Genomic DNA, 16,081 nt, shown 5'->3' with positions numbered 1-16,081 from the left:
TGGAAGATGGGGCTGAACAGATTGATGCGGCCATCAATTCACTCGACACGGGTGTAGAAGTAAACTGTGGCTTTAATCAACTTAGAACAGTGCCTGCCTGCGACTGATCCAATACTGAGAACTGCCTACAGGTCGATTGCTCTTTACCTCCCTTCAAGGGGAGGAGCCATGGGCGGAGCCCATAGAGGCCCGAACATGATCCCCTATGGATAATGCCATACAATGGCCCACAGGAGGAGCCCACAAGGGCAACAGCATAGCACAGATACAAATACAAGGGCAACAGCACAGATACAAATACAATGGTGGATTATTGGCACAATACATTCACCACACAGATCAGCAGAGATAAAACAACCACATGCAAAAGAACGATTAAAAGATGGCGTGTTCAGTCTCACAGATTGCCTGTCTGCTTGATGCAAATTTCCTTCCGCTTTAATCTTCATTTTGTCCAGAAGACGTATCTACGGAAATAAATCAGTTGAAGTTTTTGTGTGCAATATTTTAAACAGAAGGAAGTTGAAATCCACCAAACTAAACATCAGTATTCTTTTGTACAACTTCTCAGGGCTGTCGACACTTCCTGATTTTGCCACGCGACTTCCTGTCATCACTTTTTGTCAAATGTTTGCGTCAAATATACCCATTCTGTGTTGTTGTGTGATCAATTGCACAGAGACGAGAGTTGAATACAACTGAGGCTTTATTACTCTAAGATGTGTGGCCTCCTACAGGAGCTGGCGAAATGGCTGCTGTATAGGGAGCACACATATTTATACTCTGCCTACTGGGCGGAGCCAGCAGGCAGGGACTACCCCCGTACCTGTAGTACAGGGGCCTTACCACACATCTTCTAATATGTACAATAGTGGTGATTACCACGTTGTGTGCACATCACTTGTGGGTTTTGTCTTTGCGAATTCTCAACTTTTGACTGCACAACCTGGATAGCCAGCTCCGTCAACCCTCCGACAATACTTTCTGAAATGATTTTTAATTGACAGATTTCTCACTTACTGAAACTTTTGGGCCGGGATTCTCCGTCCCGCTGGGCCACATTTCTGCCCCGACCCTCCGGCGGGATGCTCCGTTACACCGGCCGGTCAATGGGGTTTCCCATTGCGGGGCAGCCCCACGCCGTCGGGAAACCCCCCCGGACGCCGGCAAAACGGAGCATCCCGCCGGCAGAGAATCCCGGACCTGGTATCCAAGGATTAGATTTTGTGCAAAATTGAAAATTGCAAATTTAGAAAAATATCTCTCTTCATTGAGAAAATGTTTCATTATAACAGAGTCCCAAAGTTATCCAGCCTCACCCCCCCCCCCCCCCCCCGCCCAGCCACCCCAAAAGAAAACAAATCAAAACCAGACAACGACAACCCCCTTCCCTAACATCTGACCGTGAACAACTCCCTGAAATATTTTTTTTCATCGTGGGACGTGGGCGTCGCCGGCTGTGTCAGCATTTATTGCCCATCCCTAATTGCCCTTGAGGGGCAGGTAGGAGTCAACCACAATTGCTGTGTATCTAGAGTCACATGTAGGCCAGACCAGGTAAGGACGGCAGATTTCCTTCCCTGAAGGACATTAGTGAACCAGATGGGTTTTTACGACAATCGGCAATAGTTTCATGGTCATCATTAGACTTTTAATTCCAGATTTTTATTGAATTCAAATTTCACCATCTGCAGTGGGGGGATTTGAACCCGGGACCCCAGCGCGTTACCCAGGGTCACTGGTTTACTAGCCCAGTGACAATCCTACTACGCCACCACCTCGCCTATGGTGGCTGCCACCTCAAGTAGAACCCTTCTGCCGACCCACTTAGGATGTGCTTGACCTTCTCTAAGTACAAAAGGTCACTTAACCAGGACCATGCACTTGGCAGGTCTGGAGTCGTCCATCCAAGGAGAACTCGCCTTCGCCCCCGTCCGAGACCCCAAAGATCGCCACCAGCGGGAAGGACCTCAGCTCAATCCCAAGAATCCCTGACATTGTGTTGAAGCAGGAAACCCAAAAGCTCACAAGTTTAGGACATGACCAGAACATATGTGTACGATTCACCGGACCCCAAGAACAGTGCTCGCACCTCCGCTCTCGGATAAAATCCACCCCAACCCTGGTCAGGTGTGCTCTGTGCACCACCTTGAACTGAACCATGCTGAGACGGGCACATGAGGAGGTGGAGTTGACTCTGTGAAAAGCTTCACTCTACACCCTCCCCACATCAGAAATTGGACCCAGCTCCCTCTCCCACTTCCTTTTTACCTCATCTAACAGAGCTTGCTCCATTGACAAAATCTGGCCATAAATATCTGATATCTTCCCCTTCCCCAGCTCAGCCATCATAAGGATCCTGTCCAACAGAGAGGCGAGGTTACCAAGGGGAAGGAAGGAATCTCCTTGCGCAAAAAGTCACGCACCCGATAAAACTTAAATAGACTGGACTTCCGAAGTTGGAATTTACCCAACAAATCTTCAAAACTGGTGAACCTCCCCTCTATAAACATGTCCCCCAGCCTCTCCAGCCCCCCTTCCCCCCTGACTGTAACAACAAATCCAAAACCGCCGGAACAAAGCGATGATATCTGCAGATTAGGGCTAGCATCGACATGGCGCCCAACTTAAAATGTTGCCTGAACTGCCTCCATATCACCGGGCTTGAAGTAAACTTTGCGGGGGGAAATCAGAAGGGGAACAGTAACCGAGGCCCTCAAACTAGCACCCTTACGATCACTCGCCTCCATCCGCCCCTGTGTATGGAATCGGGATCTTCAAGTCACCCGCATACTTTCTCAATGTTGCAGATTTGTTAATAATGCAATTACATTGATCAATTTAATTGTGAAGTCCCATTCATCCATCACCCCCTGTGCTCACTGACCTACACTGACTCTAGCTCCATCAATACCTCACATTTTAAAATCATCATCCTTTTACCAAAATCCCACCATATCCCTGTAACGTCCTCCAGCCCCACAACATTCTGCGATGTCTACGCTCCTCAAATTCCCGCCTTTTGGGCATTGCTGGTTTTAATCACCCTACCATTGGTGGTCATGCCTATAGTCCCAGAGGTCCTAAGTGTCGAACAGGGAACTTTCTAAATGGTGAAAAGTTAGAAATTCCTAAAGTTTCTGGGACTGATCAAGTATGGAGACCATAACAACACTGTGAGCAAGTACGACAAAGAATCAAAGAAGGCAAATGGAATGTGGCCTTGTATATCTAGAGGACAAGAATACAAAAGGGGTAAGAGTGCTACTTCTGATACACAAAGTCCTCGGTAGATCAAAGCTGCATTTATTGTGAGCAGTTCTGGGCACTACAACTCAAGAAAGATACATTGGTATTGGAGGGATGCAGCGTGTATTTACCAGAATGATATCTGTTAGGATCCCGAACGAGAATCCAATTTGTTAAACTGTGAGGAAATGTTACTGCACCACAAGAGTGATAACACTGACCAATAGATTCCTTTTATGTTAAAACAAACTTTAATTTTAACACAGAATTAACCATGTCAGCAACAAAGAAATAGCTTAATCGTTAACAGTTACAACAATTCTTAGGTAAAAGAAGAAACATTAATTTACTTCCTAAACCTACCACTATATTCCAATTAAGCAAACCAATATATATATTACCAGTAAACCAATATTAAATTCCATTCATGAATAAAGTTTTTTATTCTTTTTTTAAAAATTTAGAGTACCCAATTCATTGTTTCCAATTAAGGAGCAATTTAGCGCGGCCAATCCATCTACCCTGCACATCTTTGGGTTGTGGGGACGAAACCCATGCAAACACGAGGAGAATGTGCAAGCTCCACACGGACAGTGACCCAGAGCTGGGATTGAACCTGGGACCTCGGTGCCGTGAGGCAGCAGTGCTAACCACTGCAACACCATGCTCCCCATTCATGAATAATGTTAACAGCCAGGGGTTCAGGAACAGCCTTTCAGGAACAAACAGAAAAACCTCTGTTCAGTTTAAAGTTCTAGGACCTACTGACTCTTCAGATGAAAATGAAAATCGCTTATTGTCACAAGTAGGCTTCAAATGAAGTTACTGTGAAAAGCCCCTAGTCGCCACATCCCGGCACCTGTTCGGGGAGGCTGGTACGGGAATTGAACCGTGCTGCTGGCCTGCCAAGGTCTGCTTTAAAAGCCAGCTCTTTAGCCCTGTGCTAAACCAGCCCAGATGGACCTGGCTCCTCCCATTATCTACATCATCCATACCCAAAGCGTAAGGCATTCTTTTGTCTCTTCTTACAAGGTGTCTCTTGATGTGTTTAGCCAAACAAAACAATATTCCATTAGCTAGCTATCTGTAAACACATAAATGGGTCTCAAGATCTAGCAGAACACTTTAATGATTTATTTCAGTTTTATGATACTTTAATCACAGCTCTAGCAGCCATACTGTCTGTATGCATCTTAACCCAGGTTTTAATAACATTACTGCAAAAAGTACAAAATATGACAAAGTCTTACATTCACCAAATATCTGACTCCAAGGATTAAGCTATGAAGAGAAATTAAACAAACTCTGGTTTTCTTCCCTTGAACATAATGTTAAACACACATCACAATGGCCGTAATTTTCCGGCTGTTGCGATTCACCTTTCCTGGCAGTAGCGTATCCCTGCCCACGGGTTTCCTGATGGCGTTGGGTGGCTTCAATGGAAAATCCCATTGACAAGTGACGGCTGGGGAACCGGAGAATCCATCCCAATGTCTAAATTTAGGCGTGAGTCTATGATTGGGCAGCACTTGCTGAATAATCCCGAATGTGCTAAGAATTACACTAACAATGAATTTAAGATTTTCAGTTGGGCTCACGATGTAGTTCACTCACACTTTCTGGGAGATACATATATAAACATAGGAATTAGGAGTAGAAGTAGGCAATTCAACCCTTCGAATCTGCTCTGCCATTCAACCAGCTAATGTTATTCATATGCAGAGACCTGTCCTCCTCAGACAAAAGGAACATTCCCAGACATTGCACCTTTTTTTTTGAATAAACAAAAACATGTGGGACAATTGTTCCCTGGTGCATTTTCCATGGCAACATCTCAGAGCCAACTTGCCAACAAATCAGCATCTCTCTTATCATTTATTTCATAGAGCCATTTTCATAGAATTTACAGTGCAGAAGGAGGCCATTTGGCCCATCAAGTCTGCACTGCCTCTTGGAAAGAGCACCGTACCCAAGGTCAACACCTCCACCCTATCCCCTGGCCTAATTATTCCCCAGTTTCTAACGTCCCTGCATCGGAAAAATTATCTTTGGGGATAGACTTTGCCGTCAGCGCCTGAGAAATGATCTAGATCGATGGATTATGTACAGGGTGTACATCTTGTATTTGCATGTATTCCCTTTTCACCATCCTATTCTCACACCTTTAAGTCAAGCATTTGAATTGAAAACCCGGGATGGAAACGATATGGGGTCTAGCCATTGGGCGACTCTGTGGAGTGAGTTTCAAAAGGCTCTCTCTTGAGCTTTTTAGAATAAAACAAATGCCTAGAATCATGAACCGATAGCGGAAAGTGACTCAGGTCATTTACTAGTGTTTTACTATATCAACAGAAGTCTTTTCCTCACTTACCGGTTTGGGGACTGTGCGTTTCACTGGAGTCTGGCTGCAGAGAGAGAGCAACATGATCACAGACACATCTGCAATGGGATTCAACCTTTAACTTTTCCATGATTCCCAGCCTCTGAAGATGCTGACTTGTGCTGGGACAACTCTATACCCACGAGCAGAAACCCCTTCCTACCCCTACCGACTGCCCCCCCTCCGCCCTTTCCTCCCCCACCCGTCTGCCCCCCCCCCCCCACCCGACAGTGCCCCCAGAGCCTCATTTGGCTATTTTTTTAAAGAGAAAATTTGCATTTCTCTCGCGCCTTCCAAGAATGCGGGACATCCTAAAACATCTCCTAACCAATGAGATACTTTCTTGACGTGTACCCACCATTGTCGGAAATGCAGCAACAAGTTTGCAAAAGGTAAAATCGTGCAAACAGTAATGACCAGAAGACCTGTTATTCAATGAAGACACCAGGTAGAAACTCCCTACTCTTCTACAAAATAGTGTCACGCACTCTTTCACACCAACACTGGGAGGGCAGAGAACCGTAGAACTGTAGAATTCCTACAGTCTAGAAGGAGGCCATTCAACCCATCGAATCTACACAGATCCTCTGAAAGAGTACCCTACCTAGGCCAACTCCCCTGCCCTCAATAGCTGTCACTTGATCCTGCATTGTAATGTTATGGTGACATTTACTGGACCAATAATAAAGTGAATTCAAATCCACCATGGATGTTTGGGAATTTTGAAGGGAGGTTTTAAAGAAATAATGAAATTATACACCTCCCGGATCGTGGTAAGGGCCGATTCACCGATGTCCTTTTATCCCCAGTCCGAGCTTAGAGGTGACACCCACCCACATCCATACACCCCAACACACCCACTCACACACCCCAACCCCCCCCCCCACAAAAAAAAGGTTCATCACATAATACATAGATGCCAGGATGAGATGTCCTGTCATTCATTCCTGGAGACACACCATTGGTCTGTGTTCATCGCCTCCAGTCTGCATGGTGAGTTGGGGGACTGATCTGTAATGAGTAATGCAAAAGATACAATTAACTCATTTCTGCAGCATCCCTGATTCCTGCTTTGCCTCTCGGTCTTTATCACAAGGAATTCCCTGGCAGCCTGGAGCTGTCTGCCATGCTCAGTGGGTAACACTGTTGACTCAGAGGGCTATGAGTTCAAACCCCTCACCAGAGACATAGTCCAGGCTGACACACGCACTGCAGTACTGAAGGCACTCTCCACTGCCACTCTCCACTGCCACTCTCCACTGCCACTCTGCACTGCCATTCTGCACTGCCACTCTCCACTGCCACTCTGCACTGCCACTCTCCACTGTCAATCTCCACTGCCACTCTCCACTGTCAATCCCCACTCCCACTCTCCACTGCCAATCTCCACTGCCACTCACCACTGCCACTCTCCACTGCCACTCTGCACTGCCACTCTGCACTGCCATTCTGCACTGCCACTCTCCACTGCCACTCTCCACTGCCACTCTGCACTGCCACTCTGCACTGCCACTCTGCACTGTCACTCTCCACTGCCACTCTGCACTGCCACTCTCCACTGTCACTCTCCACTGCCACTCTCCACTGTCAATCTCCACTGCCACTCTGCACTGCCACTCTCCACTGCCACTCTCCACTGCCACTCTCCACTGTCACTCTCCACTGCCACTCTGCACTGCCACTCTCCACTGCCACTCTCCACTGCCAGTCTCCACTGTCAATCTCCACTCCCACTCTCCACTGCCAATCTCCACTGCCACTCACCACTGCCACTCTCCACTGCCACTCTCCACTGCCATTCTGCACTGCCAATCTCCACTGTCACTCTCCACTGCCACTCTCCACTGTCACTCTCCACTGCCACTCTCCACTGCCACTCTCCACTGCCACTCTCCACTGTCACTCTCCACTGCCACTCTGCACTGCCACTCTCCACTGCCACTCTCCACTGTCACTCTCCACTGCCACTCTGCACTGCCACTCTCCACTGCCAGTCTCCACTGTCAATCTCCACTGCCACTCTCCACTGCCAATCTCCACTGCCACTCACCACTGCCACTCTCCACTGCCACTCTCCACTGCCATTTTGCACTGCCAATCTCCACTGTCACTCTCCACTGCCACTCTCCACTGTCACTCTCCACTGCCACTCTCCACTGCCACTCTCCACTGCCACTCTCCACTGTCACTCTCCACTGCCACTCTGCACTGCCACTCTCCACTGCCACTCTCCACTGTCACTCTCCACTGCCACTCTCCACTGCCACTCTCCACTGCCAATCTCCACTGCCACTCACCACTGCCACTCTCCACTGCCACTCTCCACTGCCACTCTGCACTTCCATTCTGCACTGCCACTCTCCACTGCCACTCTCCACTGCCACTCTCCACTGTCACTCTCCACTGTCACTCTCCACTGCCACTCTGCACTCCCACTCTCCACTGCCACTCTCCACTGCCACTCTGCACTGCCACTCTCCACTGTCAATCTCCACTGCCACTCTGCACTGCCACTCTCCACTGCCAATCTCCACTGTCACTCTCCACTGCCACTCTCCACTGCCACTCTCCACTGTCACTCTCCACTGTCACTCTCCACTGCCACTCTGCACTCCCACTCTCCACTGCCACTCTCCACTGCCACTCACCACTGCCACTCTCCACTGCCACTCTCCACTGCCAATCTCCACTGTCACTCTCCACTGCCACTCTCCACTGCCACTCTCCACTGCCACTCTCCACTGTCACTCTCCACTGTCACTCTCCACTGCCACTCTGCACTCCCACTCTCCACTGCCACTCTCCACTGCCACTCACCACTGCCACTCTCCACTGCCACTCTCCACTGCCACTCTGCACTGCCAATCTCCACTGTCACTCTCCACTGCCACTCTCCACTGCCACTCTCCACTGCCACTCTCCACTGCCTTTGGATGATACATTAAGCCAAGGCAATTATTTGGGGAAACTATTGCATATTTGAAGAAGAATGCAGATTTTTGCTGGCAAACATTCCTCCCTGAATAAAACAGATTCATTAACCATTTGTTTGTGAGATCTTGCCTTTCACTCAACTACATGCAACAATATTCTATGTTTTATTAGTTGTATAGGAGTCGCTAAATGACGTGATATGGCATTATATGACCCTTTTGTACTGATTTGATTTCACAATATTTTCAACTAATATTCTCATTTTTAAAAAAATGTATTTTATTACAGGCATGTTTCAAAACAGGTTACAACCCATAAACACCCCGGGAAACATACTTCCCAGCAATCAACTATACAGTCTGGACAGATTTTTTCCCCCTCCCCCCCTACAACGAACAGCTCCTCAAACACGGTCACAAACATCCCCCACCTTTTCTCAAACTCCCCTGCTGAGCCCCTTAACTCATTCTTTATCTTCTCCAAACGCAGGAAGTCGTACAGGTCACCCAACCAAGCCGCTACCTCCGGTGGCGATGCCGACCCCCACTCCAGTAGAATTCACCTCAGTGCAATCAGAGAGGCGAAGGCCAAGACATCGGCCTTCCTCCTCTCCATGAGCTCCGGCTTCTCTGAAACCCCAAATATCGCCACCAAAGGGTCCGGGTCCACTCCCTCCTCCACTGTCCTGGCTAAGACCGCGAACGCTCCCGCCTTCCCAATTTTTCACAATCCCAAAACATGTGCGTGTGATTCACTGGCCCCACCCACACCTCTCACTCATCTGCTACCCCCTGAATGAACCCACTCATTCTCACCCGAGTCATATGCACCCTGTGCACCACCTTAAACTGTATCAGGCTCATCCTTGCACAGGTTCAATTAATATTCTCAGTACTTTATCTCCTCTCTCCACATCATTAGGGGAAAAGTGAAAATACTTTACGGGAAGCCACAAAAAGGCAGTAGAGAAGGTTAACAAAGATGTCCCAGATTACCAGAATTAAGAGGCTCAGTCCAATTTTAACTCACTCAAAATCCATTCAGAATGTTACAGTCCCCGCCAGCAGTGAGCATCATCATGGGCGGGAAGGGATCATTTGGAATATTCCCGTCCTGCCGGTAGCACAGTGGTTAGCACTGTTGCTTCGCAGCGCCAGGGTCCCAGGTTCGATTCCTGGCTTGGGTCACTGACTGTGTGGACTCTGCATGTTCTCCCCGTGTCTGCGTGGGTTTCCTCCGGGTGCTCCGGTTTCCTCCCACAAGTTCTGAAAGATCTACTTCTTCGGTGAATTGGACATTCTGAATTCTCCCTCTGTGTACCCGAACAGGCGCCGGAATGTGACGACTTGGGGCTTTTCACAGTAACTTCATTGCAGTGTTGATGTGAGCCTACTTGTGACAATAACGATTATTATTATTATGGTGTCCGCTGCTGGCAGGGACTGCAAAATCCAGACCTTAGTGTTAGAGTCCGGCCTGTTCCTCACGTCAGGGAAGATTGAGTAGACTGAAGATGTGGGAAAAGAAAAGACTGAGGAATGACCCATTAGAGGTCTTTGAGATTATAAAGAGGTTCGCTAGGGTACATCTGTAGAGCTTTTTCCACTTGTGAGGCAGAGCAAAACTTCGGTCCATAAATACAGGAAGGTAGTCACTAATGAATCCAATAAGGAAGTTAAAGAGAGTAGAGTTGATGGGGTTAGCTGGGAAGAGGCTCATGTGGACCATTAATTCCAGCTTGGGCTCTACTGGACCAAAGCTATGTTTGTGCTGTCGCTACTATGTCACTGTACATGAAAGGTATGCAGAGACAGATGCAACAAATGATCAGATTCACAGCCGTGAGTTCTTGCAGGTGTAAGAAATGTTTCTGTATTCATGAGCGAGTCTGACCATTTGCTGCATCTGTCTCCGATTGCCAATCTGCCTCTAGATGCAAAGTTATATTTTTTAGGCGTGTCCGGCCCTGTGGCTTCTAAACGCAGAAAGGCAGAACCCCCTTAGCTGCTCCCCTTCAATGACCGTTTTGTGCAAAATATTCTGTTCCCCCCTCACCCACCCACACCCACCCCTCCGTCGTCCCCGACAGGATGTTGATACCATGGCAACAGACCCCATTTACCAGCAGGGCACAACCTGTACCGACCTGTAGGAGTTTTGGTATCCGTGGCAACGGGCAAGGCCTCAGGGCTCGGGTTTCCACTCTCGGGAGAAAGCTTGAGTCTGCGCTTGGGGGTGTCGCTGAGTTCAGGGAATAACAGCAAACATAAACAAGCTGGAGCAGAGGGAGCATATATAGAGAGATCAAATATTTTAACCATTTCCTTTTACAGTTGACAAGGAGGGGCCCTGTGTTTAAATCTCCTGACGTAAACCTCCTCATCTGCATTTAAAACATTTTTGTAGAACATTTCAAAAATAAATTACACTTCATTACCTACACATTGATTGACTTTCTCTAACTGATAAAGTTCTTCTAAGAATTCCTATGTTTTCCTTGTTCTTCCTCTCGTCTTTGATTCAGGAGCTTCTGAGCTCAAAGCCCACTCCAGGGACATAAATACAAAGTCTAAGTTGAGACGCCCACTGCATTACTGAGGGACTGCTGCACTGTCACAGGTCCTGCCCTTCAGGTGAGATATTGCATTTCTATAACACCATCGGGATGACACAAAATACCAAATCACTTCCTGAGAGGCTGTTTAGCACAGGGCTAAATCGCTGGCTTTGAAAGCAGACCAAAGCAGGCCAGCAGCACGGTTCAATTCCCGTAACAGCCTCCCCGAACAGGCGCCGGAATGTGGCGACTAGGGGCTTTTCACAGTAACTTCATTTGAAGCCTGCTTGTGACAATAAGCGATTTTCATTTTTCATCTGTGTTGTGTTCATCTGATGCTGCCTGGATTGGCGGGTAGGTCTTATGAGGAAAGGTTGAGGGAGGTAGGGCTTCTCTCATTGGAGCGAAGGAGGATGAGGGGTGACTTAATAGAGGTTTATAAGATGATGAGGGGGATAGATAGAGTGGATGTTCAGAGACTCTTTCCTAGGGTGGATGTAGCTGTTACAAGGGGGCATAACTATAAGGTTCGGGGTGGGAGATATAGGAGGGATGTCCGAGGTAGGTTCTTTACTCAGAGAGTGGTTAGGGTGTGGAATGGACTGCCTGCTGTGATAGTGGAGTTGGACACTTTAGGAACTTTCAAGCGGTTATTGGATAGGCACATGGAGCACACCAGAATGGCAGGGAGTGGAATAGCTTGGTCTTGGTTTCGGACAATGCTCGGCGCAACATCGAGGGCCGAAGGGCCTGTTCTGTGCTGTACTGTTCTATATCGGCCCTTCCTTGACAGCGGCTGCATCACAATCCTGTAACTCCCTCCCTAACAGCAGTGTGGGTGTACCTACACCACATAGACTGGAGCGGCTCAAGGAGGCAATTAGGGATGGGCAATAAATGCTAATTTAAGATTGCTAAACAGAAAGCGTTCCAATCAATTAAACATCTAAAAACAAATACATCTTTGTTTAAAATTTAACTCGACCGCTTCTCGTTTGGCAGTAATGCTGGTTCATTCTGCACTGTTTGGATTACCTCTCCTGGCAGCTGAGGCTGTTGAGATTGAAGGACAGGCTGGAGACGGGAGAGAAGTGGAGGTGTGGGTAGAAAGGTGGGTCAGGAGAGAAGGACATCCTCTCCCCTTGCAGCTTCTCTGAGTCTTCGGTCTGCACAGTTCAGGATCGATGTCCTGTCCAGCCTTCCGGTTCAATCAGAAAGAAATGCAATTGAACTCTGAAAACAATGCAAAGTTTGTTTGGGGAATGACATTTGCGGTTGTCACCTTGCAGCTTCCCGTTGCAGTGACTCTCTCTGCAGCATCACTCACTCAGCCCCGCTTGCTGCTGACTTGTTGCTGGGATAAGCGGTTGTCAGGGACGCTTTGGTCCTTGAAGCGCTCCCCGGGGGAGAATGTCGGGTTAATCCAGCCTGCGAGCGGGAGGGAGGCGCAATTACTCCGCAAATTCGCCAGCGCCGGTTCTCCCCAGTGCAAATGTCTCGATGCAATGCGCCGAGTGGCGGAAATATCGGCTGGGTGGAAACTTGCCCCAATCTCGCGTGTAAATGCCGTCCAACTGCAATACAAACGCCTCTGGTGGTGCACAATTAAGCCAATTTAGTCAACGCGTCATTTAGAACAGTTTATTTTCATATTGCACAGGATTGTGCAAATAATAAACAGTGAAATGATATACAATTGCATTACCGAACAAGGTGACAAAGGACCCAGCCTTGCCAGCGGAGAAATCAGTGTAAAGCATGGCATCACTGGCATCTATTGTCCATCCTTAATTTCCCCTTGAACTGAGCGGCTGGGGGTCTGGAGTCACATAGGATCCCATTCGGCCCTTTGAGTCTGCACTGACCCTCTGAGGACAGACCAGGTAAGTGGTTTGTGATATAACCATTGTAAAGATGTACACAGAACACCTAGTTGTTTAACTAGAAAGATGATGTATTAACAAACAAGTGGAAAGATAAGTAACAGATTATCACACAGACAATGGCTACTAAATGAATTCAGTGAATTCTCCTGGAACTCTAAGTGCGACTATCCTCTTGTACGTCTTACTATCAACTGGCGAGTATCTCAAGACATGTAATGGATGTCTGGCGCCACCAGCTGGTTGGAAGTCGCATTGCTAACTATATACAAAACTGTGCACAGACATATCACCACAATAAGGAAGGTAGATTTCTTCCCTAAAGGACGTTAGTGATCCCGATGGGATTTTACAATCATCGCTGATAATTTCTTGGTCACCATTTAAAAAAAATATTTTTTTAATCCTCCTTTTTCACATTTTCTCCCAAATTCATACCGAACAAAAAACAATAATCAGTGACGAATGTAATGTCAATCCCCATATCAATAACAACGATCCGATCCTCCCACCAAACCCCAAACATTAGCCCGCATGTTAACATAAACAAATGACAAAAAAGGAATCAGGAATCACCCATAGTCACCGTTAACACATACAGCCCCCTCCCCTGAACCCTTCTAGCCCCCCCCCCCTGCCCCAATGTTCGATGTGATCCAATTCTCGAAAGTGCATAATGAATAACGCCCATGAATTGTAGAACCCCTCCATCCTTCCCCTCAGTTCAAATTTGACCTTTTCAAGCGTCAAGAATTCCAGCAGGTCCCCCCGCCACGCCAGGGCACAGGGTGGAGAGGTTGATCTCCACCCTAACAGGATCCGCCTTCGGGTGATCAACGAGGCTAAGGCTGCAACATCTGCCTCCGCGCCCGTTTCCAACCCCGGCTGGTCCGACACCCCGAATATGGCCACCTGGGGGCTCGGGTCCAGTTTCACGTGCACCACTTTAGAGATTACCCTAAACACCTCCTTCCAGTAATCCTCCAGCTTTGGACAGGACCAAAACATATGAACGTGGTTTGCGGCCCCTCCCCCCCGCAACGTTCACACACATCTTCTAGCCCCTCAAAGAGCCGGCTCATCCTCGCCCTTGTGAGGTGTGCTCTGTATACCACCTTCAGCTGTATCAGCCCCATCCTTGCGTACGAGGTGGAGGCGTTCACCCTCTGGAGCACCTCACACCAGAACCGATCCTCCATACCCTCTCCCAACTTTTCCTCCCACTTTACCTTGATCTCATCAAGCGGCGCCTTCTCCTCCTCCAAAATAGCCCCGTAAACCGCCGACACTACCCCCTTCTCCAGTCCCCCTGTCGTCAGCACCTCCTCCAGTAATGTGGAGGCCGGCTCCTCCGGGAAGCTCTGTATCTCCTTTCTGGCAAAGTCTCAAACCTGCACGTATCTAAATATTTCCCCCTGCTCCAGCCCATACTTCGCTCCCAGCTCCTTCAATCCCGCAAAATGACCCCCAAGAAACAAATCTTTTAGTGTCCTAATTCCTTTCTCCTCCCATCTCTGAAAATTTCCATCCCACTTCCCTGGCTCAAATTTATGGATCCCCCAAATCGGCATTTCCCTTGACCCTGCCCCCAACCCGAAGTGTTGTCGAAACTGCCTCCAAATTCTCAATGAAGCTATTACTACCGGACTCTCTGAGGATCTCCCCGGGGCTGTCGGGAGTGGCGCTGCCGCTAGCGCCTTCAATCCCGACCCCATACCCAAATTCTCCTCCATTCTGACCCATTGGGAGTCAACCCCTCTGACCCAGCTCCGTACCTTCTCCACATTCGCCACCCAGTAATAATACATCAGTTTCGAAAGACCCAAACCCCCTGCCTGCCTTCCCCTCTGTTGTAGCACCTTTTTAATTCTGGCCATCTTCCCTCCCCATATGAACGAGGTAATCATCCCTTCAATCTCTCTAACAAAATGTCTTTGGCAGGAAAATCGGCAGGCATTGAAAAATAAACAGAAATTGTGGCAACACGTTTATTTTAACCGCCTGTACCCTACCCGCCAGTGACAGAGGGAGACCATCCCACCTTGCCAGATCAGCTTTTACCCTCCTCACCAAACTAGAAATGTTGTAGTTTCCCCCCCCCCCCCCCCGCAATCATGAGCAACCTGCACCCCCAGGTATCTGCCCTACGGAATGGCAACCCTCCCATCCCTGCCCCCACCCCTGGCTGGGACACCACAAAATATTTTTTTTGATCACCATTACTGAGACTTGCTTTCAGTTTCAAATTTATATATATATATTTCTTTTAATTTAGAGTACCCAATTAATTTTTTCCAATTAAGGGGCAATTTTAGCGTGCGCCAATCCACCTACCCTGCACATCTTTGGGTTGTGGGGGCGAAACCCACGCAGACACGGGGAGAATGTGCAAACTACACACGGACAGTGACCCTTGCTGGGATCGAACCTGGGACCTCGGCGCCGTGAGGCAGCAGTGTTAACCACTGCACCACCGTGCTGCCCCTCCAAATTTATATATTAATTGCATTTAAATTCCATCTGCTGCTGCTGTGGGAATTGGACCCATGTCCAGAGCATCTTGTTACTCATCCAGTGACATTACCACTACTCTGCTGTTAGAGCTGTTAATCTGTTATTGCTGATTTCTTACCAGTTACTCTCAGGAGATGTGGAGTAGGTTACGATCGTTTATTCATTCAAGCATATGCAGAGAGAGCCAGTTCAACCCAATAGCTAATTTGCACTCTGCTGTTTACAGAAAAACTGCACATTCTTATACCATTCTTCGCACATCACAGAGCCATAGAGGTCTACACCACAGAATCATAGAATCATGGTATCCCTATAGTGCAGAAGAAGGCCATTCAGCCCATCAAGAGTACACCGACCCTTCGAATGAGCACTCTTCCCATTTACAAGTGTCCACCACTACCTATCCCCGTAATCCCATAACCTAAACTGCACATCCCTGGACACTAAGGGCAATTTAGCACGGCCAGTCCACCTGAACTACACATCTTTAGACTGTGGGAGGAAACCAGAGAGCGCCCGGAGGAAACCCACGCACACACGGGGAGAACGTGCAGACTCCACACA

General features: G+C 48.1%; 1 protein-coding gene across 2 annotated transcripts in view; it reads right to left on the bottom strand.

The window, feature by feature from the left end:
- The window catches only part of cdc25d (cell division cycle 25 homolog d), a 42,831-nt gene extending 30,366 nt beyond the window's left edge, over positions 1-12,465 (bottom strand). Inside the window, exons 1-5 of one of the 2 annotated variants that reach the window (XM_072479674.1) lie at positions 12,156-12,465; positions 10,710-10,804; positions 6,589-6,640; positions 5,621-5,654; positions 402-467 (exon numbers count right to left, since the gene is read on the bottom strand). In XM_072479674.1, the coding sequence (XP_072335775.1) occupies positions 402-467; positions 5,621-5,654; positions 6,589-6,640; positions 10,710-10,804; positions 12,156-12,253 (345 nt within the window). In that variant the 5' untranslated portion in view covers positions 12,254-12,465. The remainder of the gene's footprint in view (positions 1-401; positions 468-5,620; positions 5,655-6,588; positions 6,641-10,709; positions 10,805-12,155) is intronic. The other variant, XM_072479676.1, reaches the window with a different exon arrangement.
- Between the last annotated feature and the right edge of the window lie 3,616 nt (positions 12,466-16,081).

The sequence above is a fragment of the Scyliorhinus torazame genome, chromosome 16 (assembly GCF_047496885.1).
Source record: "Scyliorhinus torazame isolate Kashiwa2021f chromosome 16, sScyTor2.1, whole genome shotgun sequence".
Lineage (NCBI taxonomy): Eukaryota > Metazoa > Chordata > Chondrichthyes > Carcharhiniformes > Scyliorhinidae > Scyliorhinus > Scyliorhinus torazame.
The sequence above is the reverse complement of the archived record's forward strand: the minus strand, read 5'-3'. Positions and strand labels throughout refer to the sequence as shown.